The 20,088-nt window shown below is 40.4% G+C and overlaps 1 protein-coding gene across 2 annotated transcripts in view; it reads right to left on the reverse strand.

Moving 5' to 3' along the window:
- The window catches only part of PDE5A (phosphodiesterase 5A), a 198,272-nt gene that overhangs the window by 10,498 nt on the left and 167,686 nt on the right, over positions 1-20,088 (reverse strand). For both annotated transcript variants that reach the window (XM_088452221.1, XM_088452220.1), the window contains exons 15-18: positions 17,651-17,738; positions 12,774-12,874; positions 12,384-12,461; positions 8,801-8,864 (exon numbers count right to left, since the gene is read on the reverse strand). In XM_088452221.1, the coding sequence (XP_088308347.1) occupies positions 8,801-8,864; positions 12,384-12,461; positions 12,774-12,874; positions 17,651-17,738 (331 nt within the window). The remainder of the gene's footprint in view (positions 1-8,800; positions 8,865-12,383; positions 12,462-12,773; positions 12,875-17,650; positions 17,739-20,088) is intronic.

A 20,088-nucleotide genomic window follows, 5' to 3' on the forward strand; every position in this document is an offset into this window, starting at 1 on the left:
AATAATAATACAATTTTTCTTAATAAATGTTGACATTTGGATTGAAATGATTACATTGTGGAGGAGTAATATGATATGCCACCAAGACATAACATTTTCGAAACTAGAAAACCTACTCAAATAAGTGGACCTTTTTTTATTTGACACAAGATGGAGAGATCTGGGCCTGAGATCCTCCCCTCCCTGTACAAATAATTGTCAGATGGTCACAGACAATAACTATAAAGAGGGTATATAGTTTGAAGTAGAGGACACTGCTCTTTCAATCAAGGGGAAACCCCACCTGTTTGGACTAGTATGGGGAAGGTAGGGCACGCAGTGCTCTCCCACCCATATACAAAATTGTATGTCTGTCACTGCACAGTGTGATGTTGCATAGTGATCACAGGCTATCACCAGGCAATAGCTACTGGGCACCACATCATTTGAGATAAGAACTCCCTTCCCATAGGGAACGTAGTGCTCTCCCACCCATCTCTGGGGAGGTTAGGCACTACTAAGGGGGGCTAGGCACTACTAGGTGGATGGGTAGGGTTAGGCACTGAGGGGGGACAGTTAGGTTTAGGCACTAACGGGAAGGGTTAGGGTGCGGGGTGGGCAGGGTTATGGTTAGAGGCAAAAGGGGGGAGGGTTAGGATACTTATGTACCCCCTGTCAGGATACTGAGCATCGGGATGCCGCTGTCAGCATTTTGACGGCTGGCATTCCAACTGCCGGTATCAACCCCTATTACATACATGACAAGCAATAATGTACAGTATGATAACATGATTTTCCACTTTTAGCTGCATAATCAGTCTTATGTATAGATAACAATGTTGATTAGCCTTCACGCTCTTTGCTACTATGTGCTGCTACTTTTCCCCTAATATTATGCTACTTTTTTGCTAATATTATGCTACTTTATAATATATTTGTGTGGATTTTGTGTAATGGAAAGTGCCATTTTCTTGCATATTTCATACAGGCGAACAGACATTTTTTGAGAGAATCTTGCACATAACGAATAACCTATAGCACTGGCGCACCACTGTATCCAATCCTGAGGCATGAGACAGAGGGGTCTTTTGCACGATTTTATCAAAACTTAGTAAGGACACATCTGTAGCTGAATACTTAGCATGCACATTAAGGTAAATATGACATATCATATCATGTTACTATATAAATAACTTGTACATCACAAGCAACCTTTTCTTAAAATGCATCCACATAGCCTCAGTTACCGCCATATAGCCAGCACACACCCACATACTATAGTTTAATGTGCCCCCATGAAATACATAAAAGCATATCAGACTAAATAGTCACCTGTCTCTCTCTCTTCCCCGTTACACACAGTACTCACCCTGCATGCTCTTAGTGCTAAGCTACTTTAACATTAAATAAATCAGTAAGGTAAGTACCTAAAAAAAAAAATAGATACTTAAAGAGAACATATTGCATGACCTAATGTTAGAGGTGTCTTAGAATGAAGTAGGAATATCATTATATTGAATTCAAATCCACATGTCGCCAAAAATCAGTGGTTACTAAGGTCTGTATAACTACATTTCTCGCTCGCTCCGGGGCTTGCGCACGTGCAGTGCACACGCCGCGCGTGTACACTGCCCAGCCATCGACCTGCTTCCGAGCGCATAGATCTTGCGAGCGGGTCTGAATCAGGCCCTAAATGTATATAAAGTACAGGAACTGACCGAGCCCCCCATAAGAATGATGATGTAACTACTGTCCCAATTAAACTAAAGGCCATTAGGTACATACATTAGGACCTGTAGGGATAGAAACCAATAACTTTCTAATTTTAATAATAAACTGCCCATGATCAGTGGGTATGCAGCACATATCAGGGAATGTATGCTCATGTTTATGAAGAGTTGTGCAGCTGATTGATTCAATTATATTACTCCAATAGCCTTCTGCTATGTGAGAAGTGGTTGCCTATTCAGTCTTTCTAATGGACAGTAAATCAGATGGTCATTTGATAATGTCGATGACAAATTAGCTAGTGTATGCAATGTTGGATGAGGAATGTTCTGCTACTGCATCCATCCTCAGTGCAGAAGGGTAAGCTGAGCAGGCATTCTCTAGGAGCTGCCGGAGCTCAATGAAAGGTCTAACCTCTGACATGACCTTCTTCGCATGCGCGGCATCTCCACATTTTTATCCCTGGTCTTCATGCTAACTAGACATGACTCCAAGACTCACCAACATACTAGCCATGCACAGCCTACACAAACAACGGAAGTGCACTATATCACCACAAGTATAACGTGCGGGCATATTGCTAACATCCATTGGTGCCTGTGCTCAGACTCCTGGTGGGTATATTGTCTGAGGGACTACAACATCCGATCACTGCTGGGTACTACACTGTTACACAGTTCTGCTAATAGGTTATGGCTCCAGCAGTCTCAAGTTAATAAGCTCTGGGTCCCCATACACCTACCTATACTCTGCTAATATGCAAGGCATGGTTTAATGACTTTTTGCCTCTAAGTGGATGGCTAAAGTTGGAACCACAAATCATGCCTTTACATGTGAAGCAACCATCTATTCTGGTGATCTCTGGCTTTGGTGGAGATTAGAATGACACTTTTGTGAGACATTTCTTAACTGGGTCATTTTGAATTAACATATCTGTGATGCACTAAACTCTTTTATAACAATAAATAAGTTTGTCAATGGTCAGGTTCTGATTTTTGGTCTGTATGAAGGGTGTTCTTGAAGATATTTTTGAGGTGGAGAGAAAGCTGAAGAGGGTTATTTCATCACCTCTACATCGCCACTGTTAGAAGAACACCTATCCTACAGTTATATTGTTTTTTGGGATCACCTATGAACACCCTGCCTACAGAATTTTATGAACATTATTAAGGACAGTCCTCCAATACAGTGAATTGGGATTATGAGGGGTATTCAATATGAAACGTTAACCTCGACGTAGAAAATTTTGCTGCACATCAGAGCTTTTGCCGGCGAAAAAGTATCGTGCATGACCCCGCTTATCCCCGTATTCAATATGAAATCGTCGAAAACGGGACCCAGCGATACTTGGATCGGCGAAAACAAATGGGAATTTTTTGGAAATAATTGTAGGACCCCCTTAAGATGTCCAGACCTCAGGGTTCACTATGGGTACCCCCGTTTTTGCCTGCAGAAGAAAGTCTGGGTTTTTAAATAGCCGCGGCAGGTGTTTTTTTCCCGACTTTGAAGAAGTGATGCAGAAAAGCATTTAACTTTTTTTTTCGTTTTTAAAAGTGGTCCCATCAAATTTGGGGTACATGAAAATGGGTGCTAGCATATTTTTAAGTCCCTAAAGTTATGTTTTAAAAATTCTGCAAAAATGCACCTGCCGCTACTTTGTGCAATGAAAAAAACACCTGCCACATACTTGGAGACCCCACCAGAATGAATTTCGTTAGTTTGGCATTTTTTCTTCCTTTTTGTTATACTTTCACAACAAATGTTTTTTTTTTTTAGGGTGTCCCGATTTTTTTTTTTTACATTTTTTTTTAACATTTCCTTTTAAGGGGACATTCCCAAAAGTACAGGCTATTTTTTCTAAGCCTGCACCCCCAAACCCCAATTCTGCACTTTTTTCCACTTGCTGTAGTGAATTGAAAAATTATCCCTGTTTTTTTAAAAATGACCCTTGACCCCATTAACGAATAAAAACGGGAATTTTCAGGAAATATGCCTGGGACCCCCCTAAAGATGTCCAGACATGGGGGATCACTATGGGTACCCCTATTTTTACTTGCAAAAGAAAGGCTGGTTTTTACATAGCTTTGGCAGGTGTTTTTTTCCTGCCGTGGCTATTAGAAACCCCGAGTTCCTTCAGTAGTTAAAAATGGGGGTACCCATAGTGATCCTCCATGTCTACACATCTTTAGGGGGGTCCCTAGAATATTTCTCGAAAATTCCCGTTTTTGTTGAACCTGTAAAAAAAAAGTAGCAGCCAGTGGTGGTTTCTAAAAATACGGGGAACAAAATGTGTAGGGTTCCACCGTATTTTAGAAACCAACACCAGGCTGGAGGGACTAGTGCTGGTTTTAAATATAGGGGGCAAAAAAGACGTGGGGTACCCCCTATATTTAAGACCAGCACCAGACCCAACCGACCGGAGTGTAATGCCACAACCCGGAGACCCAATCACCGGGGCACCAGGTCCAAAGCCAATCAGCGACAGTGCTGACTGTAGAGCGGCCGCTAATTGGCTCCGGCTACTGACAGTTCCCACGTGGTGTTACTCGCCCACGTGGGAACTGTCAGTTGCTGGAGCCAATCAGCAGGCGCTCTACAGTCAGCGCTGCCGCTGATTGGCTCTCTGGACTGCAATGCCCCGTGAAGTGCTGATAGCTGGCATTCGGGATCTATCTGTATGTGTGGCAACACACATACAGATAGCTGTGTTCCGTGGATCGGGTAAGGACGTTTTTTTTTGTTTATAAACACCCATGGATTACTGCGGAGACTAGCGCTGGATGTAGGTGAGTATGAAATCTTTCTTGCAGGGTCACTCATCATGGATTTCTACTTGACAAGGGGACCGAACATCTGGTATAGGTAAGTATGTGTGAATGGGTAGGTGTGTTTAGTAAACTTATACTGGACACGGTGTGTGTGTTCTGTCTTTTTTTAACTATTTATTTTACAGTGAAGTCACAGGTGCCACATGTCTGCTGGCACTTGTAGTTCCACTGTAAAGTACAATAGTGTTACATTATTTGGCCCCCCTATTACATCCATACCCACCAAGCAAGGGGTATGGGGAAGAGCCCCAGGCTTCAGCGTAAGCCTGTGGTGTTCGGGAGAGGGGGGACCCTTTTTTTGGGGGTCCCTGACTCCCCCAAGGTCACCGGCTTGTGCTGACTGACTTGGGGTGTAATGCTTTGGACCTGGAGCCCGGTGATTGGGTCTCCGGGCTGTGGCATTACACCCCGGTCGGTTGGGTCTGGTGCTGGTCTTAAATATAGGGGGTACCCCACGTCTTTTTTGCCCCCTATATTTAAAACCAGCACTAGACCCTACAGCCTGGTGTTGGTTTCTAAAATACGGTGGAACCCTACACATTTTGTTCCCCGTATTTTTAGAAACCACCACTGGCTGGCAAGCCTGGGGCTGGTTTGGCTTTTGGGGGTTGACCTTATGTAATTTTTTTGTAAATTTTTGCTACTTTTTTTTACAGGTTCAACAAAAACGGGAATTTTCGGGAAATATTCTAGGGACCCCCCTAAAGATGTGTAGATATGGGGGATCACTATGGCACTATGGATCACTATGGGTACCCCCTTTTTAACTACTGAAGGAAGTTGGGGTTTCTAATAGCCGCGGCAAGTGCATAAATGCGACTTTGAAGAAAGTGATGCAGAAGAGCATTTAGAATTTTTTTTGGGGAAAAATAACTATGCCCAGCAAATTTGGGGTACTTGAAAATGGGGGTCAGCATATTTTAAAGTTGCTAAAGTGACTTGAAAAAATCGTGAAAAACTCACCTGCCGCAAGCAGCTGCAATGAAAAAAACACCTGGGGCATACTTGGGGACCCCCCCAGAGTCAAGTTCGCTATTTTTTAACTTTGTCCCCCAACATTTTTTTTTTGGCCCCCAAATTCAAAGTGCCTTTTTTGGGGTGTCCCAATTTTTTTTTTACACAGATCGTTTCAAGGGGTCATTCTGAAGGGTGCAGGCTATGTTTTTTAAGCCTGCACCCCTAAACCCCAATTCTGCACTTTTTTTCGCCACCTATTCAGTGGTGAAAAGTTATCCCCATTTGTTTTCAAAGACTTTTCGAACCTGCGAAAAGTCTTTGAAATTGAATACGGTGTAAAACCAAAACCTTAGAAAATGACGTCATCGGTGCAAAAACATCGCAAAAACAGGGTTTCCACTACATATTGAATACCCCTATATGTATGGATAGTTTGGTCCTACAGAGCAAAAATCAGGACCTGACTGTCGACACACAGTGAGGAGAATTCACCAGATGTCAATGCAACCAGTGTGGCAATTCCAGTATGCACACCATTGCTACCAACAGCCTACATTAATAGAGGGTACACAATACTCTACTTGGATCAGTTACATCAGTGCCCCAGAGTGCCACACACTTTACAGGTAATTGCACTGAAACAGAGGCAGTGATATATCCTTTTCTGGAGCTGCTAAGGACACTTTTCATATTATCCTAGAGCGTTGTACTCCCATTACTATACAGCTTTTATCAAAGCTTACATTTCCTCAATTTTTGTTTTAAATATTGTTGTAGGGTCACGATCAAGAAGCCTGAAAGTATCCTGGTTGTAAAGTTGATTTAAGCTCTCTTAATGGTTATATGAATAATCAGAATAACTAAAACTCCTTTATCAGCATATTGATGGTCATTATTGTCATTGTTGTCTAGTGCAATTATGCCTATAATGCTGTACAACTGGTGCCTTAGTTTCAGAGCCGACCCTAGCCATTTTGGTGCCCTAGGCAAAATTTTGTCTGGTGCCCCCTAGTGAGTGAGCGTATATATATATATATATATATATATATATATATATATATACACATACATACATACACACACATACAGTATATATATATATATATATACACACACACACACATATATATATATTTATACACATATGCACACACATATACATACACACATATATATATATATATATATATATATATGTATGGATTTCATTAGAACAGAAATTAAATAAAAATAAGGAAAAAATAAACTGACCCCAAATCTTTATACAATGCTGTGGCTGCCACTGGGCTGGGGAAGGTGCCTGTAGCCAATATCACTGGAGCGGAGTGTGATTGCAATCTACCTCCAGCTCTTCATAGGAGGCTGCTGCTGCGGTAGGGATAGAAGGCCAGGACAGCGCAGCGCGGGCGCAACGTAATGACGTGACATCGTCCTTCTTCACAGTATCGCATGCGCAGCGCTCGTCTCCAGCCAGGGATGGGGTCCCCATTGTCTATTTGCGTCGCGTCGACCTGCGCCACTCGTCCTTGATTATTAAGTTCATCAGCCACGGCCCTGTTGGGGCCGCGCTGAACCTCAGGGCCCGGGACGGGGGTACCTTTGTACCTCCCTGTCACCGGGCCTGGATGGGGGCAGCCGCAGTGACAGAGCCTTGGAATGCCCCTAAGGCATTCCAAACGCTCCTAGGCATATGCTTATAATGCCTATGCCTAGGGCCGGCTCTGCTTAGTTTCCATGGATAAGATATTAATTGAAGCATTAATACTGACAGAGTCAAACAGTTTAGTGAGGAGTATCCTTTCAAAGGTTCCCTTAATTTAAACAATGTACTTAGTAAAGGTCAACTTCTACTCACCCTTTGGACTCTGGGCCTGATTCGGAGTTTGATGCAAGCTCAAAAGTGGACGCTTCTTGTGATAATCAGCAAGCTGCACATGTTCTGCACAATGCATACATACCTTCACGGAGGATATGAAAGCAGAACGTTTGCTCCGTGTGAGTCCAGATTGCTCTTATAGTGGGCAGCCACTAGGCGGCTACCGTGTGGTCTTGTAGGAGTATCATGAGCATGTTGTGGGCATGTAGCCAGACTTTTGTGCTCGTTTGAGGTGTGTGCACAGTGAAGGGATGCTTTTATCATGCAGATCTTTTGCACCCAGCAAAGGGGTGGCTAATAGCACTGACAGTAATGATGACGATTACAGTTGTGGCTAGGAAAGCAGTGGGCAAAGCCAAGCTGCACGAACACTTGCATAGATGCATGGATACCTGTACTAGCATAAGGTAGCAAATCTGGCTGCCGCAAGCTTCCGCACTTGTGCCTTCTTTGATAATCTGGTCCTCCATGTACAATGGAATATAATTCAATCCTTATGTAAGACCTGCTGCAGTTCTACTGGACTTTTAGTTATCTTCAGAAGATTTGATACATCTCCCCCAAGTGATTTAATGCTGTCAGAATTATCTTGTTGAGTTTCAGACAATATACTTTGGCAGTTTCCTCCTCTGAAAATTACAAAATCGCAGCCTGCATTAAATTAGCTCCAGCGTGCTCAACCAGAGCTCCCAGTCCCCAAAACAATCACTGGTGTAAAATTTCCTAGTAGCTATAAATAATATATATATATCTATCTCAATTACGAATGGTTAGAACAACAGAAATTGTCCCGCAGAAGAAGTAAGAGAGAAAGAGAAACGGTGAGGGTGTTTTTGGCGCATCACCCAATGAAAAAAATTAAATTGTTAATTTCTAAAGTTTTATCGGGAAGATATATACTAAGAGTCAGCACTCAATTACATTATGGATAAATAAATGGAAGTAGAAAACCAGCATATACACTATCTTAATGTATGATGATGCCATGACAGGAAATAGCCATAGTAGAAAGGAATTTTAAGCTCAAAATATGTATTTTCTTAATTATGCCCAGCATAGGGAATATGTATGCCAGATATAGTATTAGGTAGTGCCTCTATAAAGGCTTTAAGCAAGATGTATGAGCTGTTTCTGATATTTCTTTGTCTGCTGTCTGTGAGCTGTGAAAGCAGGCTTACTAGCACTGTTATAGCAACTAGGCTAGGTCCTAAGACCAGAATATTTTATACACTCATGCCTTAATATTTGCATAGACAGAAATTAGTGAACATAAACATATGAAGTTGGAGTTCCTTTAAGTGACACATTGCCACTAATAATTTTTCCCATCCTCTCTCTTGTATGTACTTGTTATTAATTTGAATTGTTTTTCTTGAGTAAAACATGTTTATTACACATATACATACAGGCGTTTTGTAAGCTAGATACAGACCCGCTGCTGGACCGGCCAGGGTTTTGTTATTGCAGAAAGATCACAAGCAGTCATCAACATGGCCCTGCAGAGACACAGAATGAAATACTAGAAGGTCAGACTGAAACTAGTGTGGGGTAAAATTGCAGTGTTCCCTACAATGACAGCACCCCTTTATTAGGCCAACCTTGCTTACCACCAGATGCTGTATGTTCTCTGCCCAAATATGAGTTAAAAGGTATTAATTCAATGTATACTCTCCAGGGCTGAATTATAGGTGGTCTAACTGTGGGATCTCAACTCAACCTAACAGAGTGAATAGGTCAGTAGGCAGGTGCAAACAGATATTCCAGCTTCCTATTGGTCAGTATGGTTCTAGCCCCTATTCTACATGACATGGAATATTGTAAAACAGCGCATGAGCTCTGGGAATAACTGGTTCAGCATGTGGTTCCTACAGTTCCATTAAGGCTGAGGGGCAGCTTGGTTAAACCTGACGATGTAACTGGTAGTGCTGAGAAAAGGGGCTCCATTAAAAGTTAGGCACAAATGTATCGGAGACCCTCATATGCTGTTTGCTATGGGTCCCCACTACACTACAATAGAAGGAGCACTTTGTATGCTATTTGGTCAAAATGTCGACATATTCTGATGGTCAACATTGACATTATGTCGACATGTAAAATGTTGATATCCACTAATGTCAATATGGTCAAAATGTTGACATGTTCATAATGTGGACATTTTATATGTCAACACCAAAATGTCAACACTAGATTTTTGTTACGGTTAGGTTTAGGCTTAATTAGGGAAAATGTACAAAAAAAAAATATGTTCACATTCTGGTGTCGGCATGTTAAATGTCAACATTATGAACATGTCAACATTTTTATTTTTTTATAAATTCTTTATTTTAAATTTGAAAAGGTTCACAACACGTAAACACAGTTACAATGGACCAAACGCAAATAACATGTCAACATTTTAACCATATCAACATTCAGAACATATCGACATTCTGAAAGTTGACTTTTCAAGCCACACCCCTTTATACACTAACATTTCACATAGAAAACGTTTTCATATTATAAGATTTCCTGTGTACAATATATTTAAGTGTCAGGGGTGTGCCACCTATGGGTCGTGGTCCCGATAATCTTTTTTGGGAGTCCCATGATGGTTAGATGTGTAATACTTTCTATTGGGTCCAAGAAAAAAGGCATAATGATACTTGGTATTTCGCATCAATTGTGCACTGATCTTTGGAGTTTCTCATCAAACATGCACTTCAAGTCCCAGCAGGGCCGGATTGATAACTAACTACCAATAAAAATGTCAATAAGATATGATGACGATGTTATTAAAAAGTATAATGTGTAAATACTCCCAGCATCACAAATCTGTTAATCACACTGTAGTGCCCCCAGTTCACATTATGCCAAACAGAATGACTCACACATGACACAGTGCTGCACGCTGGTGATAAAGCTATATGTGGGGGGCCCCCAGTGTGTGGGGGCCCCCACCCTCCCTGTTATTAATCCAGATCTGTGTGCCAGGTAAAACAGAGAAAGCGCCAGTGGTTTAGGATGTATATATGAAATATATACAGCTTATACCACTGTACTAAACCAACACTTATTATGTGAGCAAATGAATATGCTATGTATTTATTCATTGTTTAATGTAACTAATGCAGCTTCAGAGTCTGAGTACAGAATCAACTGTATTTACGGGATATGAGGACAATTCCCCATCCAATTATTTTTTCTTTACTGATGTTTATTCCTTGTCCATTATATGACATACTGCTTTATTATGTTGGTAAATTATCAGCGAAACATCATTTCCACATAAACTAACAAATATACTAAATAGTAAATAGTCTTGCAAGTGTATGAAAACATATATTTAGTATCTATATATATTGCACATCTACATTTATTACTGCAGAGAAGCAAAGTGCAATACATAGCATATAGCACTGCGCATATCGGTACATACTGTATATAGTGTCACTCCATCTGTTTTTATTGTGTTTATGACATTATTCCATAATTTTCCTGTACAAGGTTTGTGTAATCTGGTAGCTACTTCCTAAAGGTGGGTACACACCAGACAGATATATCTGCAGATAGAGTGATATGCAGATGATGGTCGTTCATACACACTGAACGGCCATCATCTGTGTCTGGATGTGGGTCCCGACTGCGGCCGGTGAGCGGGACCCGGCGGCCGGTGGGTAGATCGGGGACGTGTCACGCCCCCCTCCTCACGGCTGGCGTTGTGTGTATCTGTCCATCGGCTGTGCAGCACCGCCAATGCGATATGTCAGTGAACGACAACGTTCACCGACATATCGCTGGTACACCCTGGCCGACGGGCAGCAGATATATTGGCCGATCAATTGATCAATCTGTCAGCGTGTACCCAGCATTAGTGTTCTGTAACCTTCATATCTAAAAGACCTGATAAAACACGATTGCTTTCATTGTTTGCAACATCTGATCATTCAAGCCTAGAACCGATTGGCCTAATGACTTCCAACCACCTGATCCTGTGGTGCAGTCAAAAAATTAGTTGATGTTGGTCATTTTTCATTGCTTAGACAATGTTTTGAAGCACACATATATTATATACATATAAAGCACAAATATGGCTATACAAGACTTTGTACAGATGTGTCCTAATACACTATTACTGTAGTTGCGCCAAACAGACCTTCTCGCTGCACCAGGTCCTGTGCGACTCGGTTTGCGGTTAGCATATTTTTTGTGTTTATTTTGTTGCTGGAATGTGAGCCTTGGTTGCAACGCAATGCGTCAAACCCGTTTCCTGAGACTGCAGTGATTCATTTGATATGCGACAATTGTACATCTGTATGCGACTTGAGTCTGAATCTGTATAAGAAGGGCTACGATGCATTGGCTGTGACTTTTTCCAACCCAAATTGCAGACTCAGTCGCACACAGATATATGAGTTTTGCATATCAAATGAATCAGTGCAGTTTTGTGAAGCAGTTTTATTGCACGGCATTGTGACTAAGACCAGGGGCGAAGAGAGGCCGGCCGACCCCGAGTGAAGGGGCGTGGCCTAATACTGGGAGGCGTGGTCACACGCCCTTAGGATTTGCCTCGCGCAAAAGTGTCTTGGGCTGTATGTTGTATTGAGGCTAGGTGTGTGATGATACACCTGTACATGGAATAGAAATGCATATGAAGTTAATAAGAAAGTAAAGTGATAATAAAGTGATAAGGTGCCAGCCAATCAGCTGCCAACTATCATTTTTCAAACACAGCCTGTGAGATGACAGTTGGGAGCTGATTGGCTGGCACCTTATCACTTTCTTATCACTTTTCACTCTGTCTCCTAACACTGCTTAGTAAATAGACCCCTTAAACTCTAAATCCTCTCATCCATAATTAATTATGTCATCTTGTTTTAACTTATACAGTATATACATACTGTATGTACTGCATAGTGCCATGCATCAGCATTATACGGGCAGAAATCAGGCCTTCACATTCTACTATGGCAGCACATGCCAACTGTGCCGAGCATTATGAGCCACTTGTGCACATGTATAGGGCTACTTATACTTACAGAAACAATTCTTTTTGTGCTGGATCATCCCACTTGAATTTTCTTTTTTTTACCAGCTCAAAAAAATCCTCTCTTCTCCTGCAAAGCAAAGCAGTGGTATTACTTCTAGGCAGCCAAAACATAATCTATAGCAAACTCTGCATAAGGCCGGGCAAGCGTTTCTTGCTATGTTATGATGGATACCTATACGAAGCTTGAAGGGTGTAAGATGGATTATTCATGACGCACACAAAAACTGGGCACTGCCAAGAAAAATAATTCAGCTATTCCTTTTTTGGTGAGTTTTACTGTGCTATGACCGAAAATTAATAAATCAAAGAGGATCTCACTGGAGGAAACACAGGATAATAGAATGGGCAAAGAATCTTCTGCTGATCATTTAAGACTTACTTTATGTAAAGTGCCAAATCTGTAGCAAGGATGGCCTTCTTTATCATCTTCAGTGCAGATTTGTAGTCCTGAACAGAGAGGCCGCTCAGAATCTGATTACCCTGAGAACACAAACACACTGGTTCATTACTTCTGACAAGTGTGGTGCCAGAACGTGCCAGAAAGAAGAGAACTTCCCTTTCCTTTATGAAGGGGTACCCACTGTATCACCTAAACACAGCAGAAGGAGCCATTGTCTGAGAATACAGTGTATGAAGTCACTAGGAGCTGTTCAGCTGTGGAACAATCACTTTTTTTTAGAATTCCTTTTCACATTGGAATGTTTTTTTTATATAAGAAAAATACTTTTAGGGGAATTCAATATGGAGCGAAAAATCTGTTTTTTGCGTTAATATCGCACCTATGACGTCATTATCGCTGGTTTTGGTTTTACACCGTATTCAATTTCAAAGACTTTTCGCAGGTTCGAAAAGTCTTTGAAAAAAAACGGGGATAACTTTTCACTACTGAATAGGTGGCGAAAAAAAGTGCAGAATTGGGGTTTAGGGGTGCAGGCTTAAAAAAAATAGCCTGCACCCCGGGGAATAACATTTTAAAAATAACTGTGTCAAAAAAGTTTTTTAAAAAAATAGGGACACCCCAAAAAATTTATTAAAAAATTGGGGTGAAAAAAAAAAAAGGGAAAAAAGTGTTTAAAAATAGGGAAATAGGTTCAGGGCTATTCTGCAAGTATGCGGCAGGTGTTTTCTAGAATAGGCTATTAGCGGCAGGTGCATAGTTGCAGAATTTTTAAAAACTTACTTTAGGGACATAAAAATATGCTAGTACCCATTTTCATGTACCCCAAATTTGATGGGACCACTTAAAAAAATGAAAAAAATAACCTAAGTGCTCTACTGCAACACTTCTTCAATGTCGGGAAAAAAACACCTGCTGCGGCTACTTAAATCCCCGACTTTCATTTGCAGGTTAAAACGGGGGTACCCATAGTGATCCCCCATGTTTTTACAACCTTCGCGCCCGATACTTTATCCCAGGTAAAAGCTCCGATATGAAACGTAAACTTCGACAGCGAAGTTTACGTTTCATATGGAATTCCCCTCTTTATCACAAAAGTGCAATATAGTTTAATACATATATTTCAATACAAGCGTAGGATGACAGTTTACCTTCCCATCCATAAACACTGGATTTCTAATAAACTCGGCCACCAAGATTTAACAGTATCTTTTTGCCTGACATGCACAACATTTTTGTTACAATTTAAAAGTCATATTGTACAACCAAATTGGTGCTCGTATGGCGAGCTTTAGTTAAGTTACTTTATTTACCCATGTACTGGTTTTCCACTGAAGTCTCAGGAACACCACAGAAAAACGCAGAGACACAGACATCAGAGAAAGGAATGGGGGACAATTATGAAAACTGTAAAGGTAATTGTGTAGAAAAGGTGTTGTCCATTTTAGAAAATTAGATATTTGACTTCTAATTAAAATAGTACTCAAATAAATACTGTTATAATTTTGTTGATTGCTATGGGCAACATCTCAACTTCAGTTACTTATATAACAGTACTCATAAATGTAACCCACTGTGTTTAAATATAATTCTTTACAGAATATCTCATTATAACTTATGATTACAGAGTAAACTGTAGACCTTGTAAATTAAAATGTTTGGAACAAATCTGACATAATGACCGAGATACAGCAATGCGTTTTTTTGCGGTCAAACCTCCAAAAATGAAGTTTTTGGAGTTTTGGCCACTTACTGCATATGTACCAAGCTCTGGAGTGCAATACATTCCGGGGCTTTGATGCAGTTGGCAACGCCATCTTTAGATGGCATTGCCCAATGGAAGCCTTTAGGCTCCCAATTGGAACCCTCCCAGCACCTCCTATGGCGCGTGCGGCAATCGACCTATGCGCAGAAGAACTTCTAGGTTATAAACTCGTAATCCCCTTTTATCACGGAGGACAGCTCTCACCGGGAAAGCTGTCCTTTGTGATTTTTTTTCAAGCATACAGCTTCAATAAACACCATTATGCTTGCGAAGAGTGGCGGTATGTATCACATTCAAAATGCAATGCATCAAGCATTCCGCCGAGTGTCTACAAAATTAAAAATGCAAGGTTGTGGCCCCCAGGATGATCAAAATTCAGCTGATCATACAGTACAGACAGACCGGTAACATGGTACACCTTACCTAACTCTTTAAGATGATGGCACATGTTATCAGGTAATTAAAGCTGATGGGGCAAAAAGCTGAATGGAGCTGTGGGCAACAGGGAAGACACTAATCTAGTAGTGACTGCTAATATCAGTTCTTGTGGGAGTGTATCCTACCATTTCAGTGCTATTATGATAAAGATTCAAGTCCTTAAATGGTACAGGTTGCTAAATAATTTTATAAACAGTGTGATCATAGCCCCCACTCCCTTAATCATCCCTTCTCTAGATTTAGGGCACCAATCTTTCTTAATGATCGAGATAGTCCATACCCTTTGTTCATTTAGTTGACCTTCTCTGTACTGAATCCTGTTCCAGAGCTGGCACTCAAAACTGAACTGCATACAGTGCATCCGGAAAGTATTCACAAAGTTTCACTTTTTCCACATTTTGTTATGTTACAGCCTTATTCCAAAATGGAATGAATTCATTTTTGTCCTCAAAATACCCCATAATGACAATGTGTAAAATGTTTTTTTGAGATTTTTGCAAATTTAATAAAAAAAACCCACTAAGAAATCACATGTACATAAGTATTCACGGCCTTTGCCATGAAGCTCAAAATTGAACTCAGGTGCATCCTGTTTCCACTGATCATCCTTGAGATGTTCCTACAGCTTAATTGGAGTCCACCTGTGGTAAATTCATTTGATTGGATATGATTTTGAAAGGCATACACCTGTCTATATAAGGTCCCACACTTGACAGTGCATGTCAAATCACAAACCAAGCATGAAGTCCAAGGAATTGTCTGTAGACCTCCGAGACAGGATTGTCTTGAGGCACAAATCTGGGGAAGGGTACAGAAACATATCTGCTGCTTTGAAGGTCCCAATGAGCACAGTGGCCTCCATCATCCGTAATTGGAAGAAGTTCGGAACCACCAGAAATCTTCCTAGTTGGCCGGCCGTCTAAACTGAGCGATCAGGGGAGAAGGGCCCTAGTTAGGGAGGTGACCAAGAACCCGATAGTCACTCTGTCAGAGCTACAGCATTCCTCTGTGGAGAGAGGAAAACCTTCCAGAAGGACAACCATCTCTCCAGCAATCCACCAATCAGGCCTGTATGTTAGAGTGGCCAGACGAAAGCCACTCCTTAGTAAAAAAGCACATGGTAGCCCACCTGGAGTTTGCCAAAATGCACCTGAAGGACTCTCAGACCATGATGAGACAAAGATTGAACTCTTTGGTGTGAACGCCAGGCGTTATGTTTGGAGGAAAGCAGGCACCGCTCATCGACTAGGCTAAAACCATCCCTACAGTGAAGCATGGTGGTGGCAGCATCATGCTGTGGGGATGTTTTTCAGCAGCAGGAACTGGGAGACTAGTCAGAATAGAGGGAAAGATGAATGCAGCAAAGTACAGAGACATCCTGGATGAAAACCTGCTCCAGAGCGCTCTTGACCTCAGACTTGGGTGACGGTTCATCTTTCAGCAGGACAACAACCCTAAGCACACAGCCAAGATATCAAAGGAGTGGCTTGAGGACAACTCTGTGAATGTCCTTGAGTGGCCCAGCCAGAGCCCAGACTTGAATCCAATTGAACATCTCTGGAGAGATCTGAAAATGGCTGTGCACCGACGCTCCCATCCAACCTGATGGAGAGGTGCTGCAAAGAGGAATGGGCAAAACTGCCCAAAGATAGGTGTGCCAAGCTTGTGGCATCATATTCAAAAATACTTGAGGCTGTAATTGCAGCCAAAGGTGCATCAACAAAGTATTGAGTAAAAGTTGTGAATACATATGTACATGTGACTTCTTAGTTTTTTTTTTTTTTTTATTACATTTGCAAAAATCGCAAAGAAACTTTTTACACGTTGTCATTATGGGGTATTGTGTGTAGAATATTGAGGACAAAAATGAATTTACTCCATTTTGGAATAAGGCTGTAACATAACGAAATGTGGAAAAAGTGAAGCATTGTGAATACTTTTCAGATGCACTGTATACAAGGGGAGTTCTTTACGAAGAGGAACTTTATGGTTTTTATCATTAGAATATACCCCTTTGCATACTTGTCCAATATAGCTGTTTTCTTCCTTTGACCCCATCACATACTTGCCTACAGTACCTTTGGACTTCTCCACTGGCAGATTCTAGAGGGAAGGTCCAAGGGGCAAGTGCAGGGTTTGATGGCGCAGTGGAGGATTGCAGAGCAAAGGAATTATGTGACCAACTTATCAAGAAACAAAATCATGAGGAGGGTGAACTACTGTACTCAAATCACGGGAGGACTCTCAAAAATGTGTGATTCTCTGAGACATTCTGGGAGAGTAGGCCGCATCCTCCTGCTGGCACTGGTGTATGGCACAGGCCTGCCTTATCAGTTAAAATTACACAATGATCCACACGTATTATACCATACTAGCATTAAACAGCATAGCATAAGGTCGATATATGGGGCTCTCTCACAGCAGATGTGATCTAAACACAGAAAGTGAAAACATTAAAAACTGTATGGGACAAACTATTGTGAGGACTTCTAAAGGAAATAATCTAACACAAGTACATTTTATGGCATGTTCTCGCTATATACTACATGGTTACCTCCTGTCTTGTGGAGGCCTAATGACAATCATATATAGCAGATCAAGCAAAATGATGTCTCCCTCTCACTTACAATATGGTATGTTAGGTTTGCTAACTGACCTGGCTGTTTAGTATCATGAGGCACTGGTCAAAGTGGTGGTTCTCCATGATAGAGTGGCAGTATAGCTGGGCTAATGGATGTTCACTCCTGGAAATGAGCACAATAACAAAAAAGTCAGAGTATTGTTAAATTTCTATGGGCACCACTGCAAAATAACTGAAACATATTAAGTGTACATTGGATAAAATAATGAATATAAATAAATTGTGGTAGAGACAAGTACGCACCAGCTAAGCAGCCTAAATATTTTTTGGTATAAGTGTATCACCTTATGCACTTAAAACAACAAAATACCATCCAATATCACCAAAACTTATCCACAGGCGTTAGATCGTTCTCCTTAAGAAGTTGATATTTCCCAACTTTAGACGTCCTCCTCTTTAGAGTTTGGGAGTCTTGTTATTCATATGGGAAAAAAACACATACCATACATGGGGTGATATCGTCACAGTTCAAAAAGGTATCAAGTAATATCAAAATTGTATATTCATATCGGAAAACAATGTTACAGACTAGGTAGACACATGAGCTTTTGGGGTTTAGTTTTCAACTCTCAATTGTGGATAACGATGTTCACAATCGTCACTCCAGAACATATGGATAAATGAAAAAAGCTCCATATAGTGTAATACAGTACCCATGTATGGTATATGTTTTTTTTCCCATATGAATAACAAGACTCCCAAACTCTAAAGAGGAGGACGTCTAAAGTTGGGAAATATCAACATCTTAAGAAGATCGATCTAGCGCCTGTGGATAAATTTTGGTGATATTGGATGCTAATTTATTGGTTAAAATAAGGCACTTCAACAACCACCTTTGAGCTGATCCTTATTATATAAAAATGATTAGATAATATATGCTTGGATCGGATGATACTATTAATTTTTTAATATATATTTGTGCATGGCCGTTTTTTTATTGCTAATACTAGTTAACGGTGTCTAATATGCATCATATAAGTGTATCATTAATTACACAGTTTACACAAGCTGTGATATATTACATTGCACAACAATTGCATGTTTGATTATTATTTTAGAAGAGATTAAATTCAAATTTTTTCATTTATAGAAGTGTGCTCTGTTGTTTTCTGTCATGAGAACTGTCATGTGAACTCTACAATTGATACTTATTAGAGCCGATCTCCTTAGCGTTTTTTTCCCCATTTGCTGACTATTGGGGGATTTCTAATACACAGTTCCCCAGGGATCCTCCTGTAGCATTTTTATACAGTGTTACCTATCTAAATTTAAACAGAATACATCATAATTTCATCACCAAAGATCATTGTAAAACATTACATATGTGAAATACACAATCAAGCAATGTATTTGAAAAATAGAGAATCCATTCTTATAAAACCTGACAATATAATTTAAATTCGATCCTATACAAATAAATACACAGTATATCATAATCTCAAATATGACCCTAGCATAAAGTCTATGAATGCTAATTACTTCTTTGCATTTCATTATGAATTGCCTGTCACTCCCTGTCTTTGGTTTTAGTATCCCTTCTAAAACCTATAAATGGAATCTATGTGAATTTACATATTGAAGAAAATAATTAAATGTTTATATTTTCCTATATTCAGACATTTATTTGGATGATAATCCCACTGCTACAGTATGAATGTTTCTTCATCTATGAATTCTGTAGTTCACTCCAATCAATGTTGACCATAAACTCTAAGTTAAGGTCTTTAAGTATTTAAAGTAAATGACAATACAATTTTTTATATATATAGACCATAAGAATTACCAAAATTCTAGTTGAACCTCTATCTTTAGCTTCACACTGAGCTTGATATAAGCCTCCACATGAGGAAGTGTAAAACTTCAAACATTCATCAACAGGATACTGTAGCTTCTAAGTGGTCTGTCAGCTATAGGGTCATATGTTGTGGGTCACTTAAATGGCAGCTTAGCAGAGTCTGGGTGAACTTGTCTAGAAGTTCTGGAATCTTTCATACTACAGGTGCTTCTATAAATTATAAAGAGCATAAGAGAAACAGCCATTGAACTAAATGACCATGGAATCTCCATAATGCTATACTACTGTAGTGACAGAAAGGGAACTTGTCACAGAAGCTTGTCAATAAGTAACACTTGGATCTGTTTTTGGGTGCAGAGACATTGTGCCAAGCACATCAGAGGGAACACTGATATACCACTGATTAATAGGACTTCAGTATACTATAATAGAGACAGCAAATATAGGACTATTTCACACTCACAAGGATTATACAGCCACAAACGCTGCCTAAGAATCTGAGGAGCCACGATGCCCCTTAATGCATTACAAGGGGACATGCTGCCACTGCCTGGTCTTGTGCAAAAATTGCTATAAAATAAAACTTTGACTATATTTGCAGACTGGCAAATAAGCATGAAAATGTGTATGATGGGAATAGTAAAAAAAGTGGTGTCAA

The sequence above is a fragment of the Taudactylus pleione genome, unplaced genomic scaffold, assembly GCF_031769625.1.
Source record: "Taudactylus pleione unplaced genomic scaffold, aTauple2 ptg000036l, whole genome shotgun sequence".
Lineage (NCBI taxonomy): Eukaryota > Metazoa > Chordata > Amphibia > Anura > Myobatrachidae > Taudactylus > Taudactylus pleione.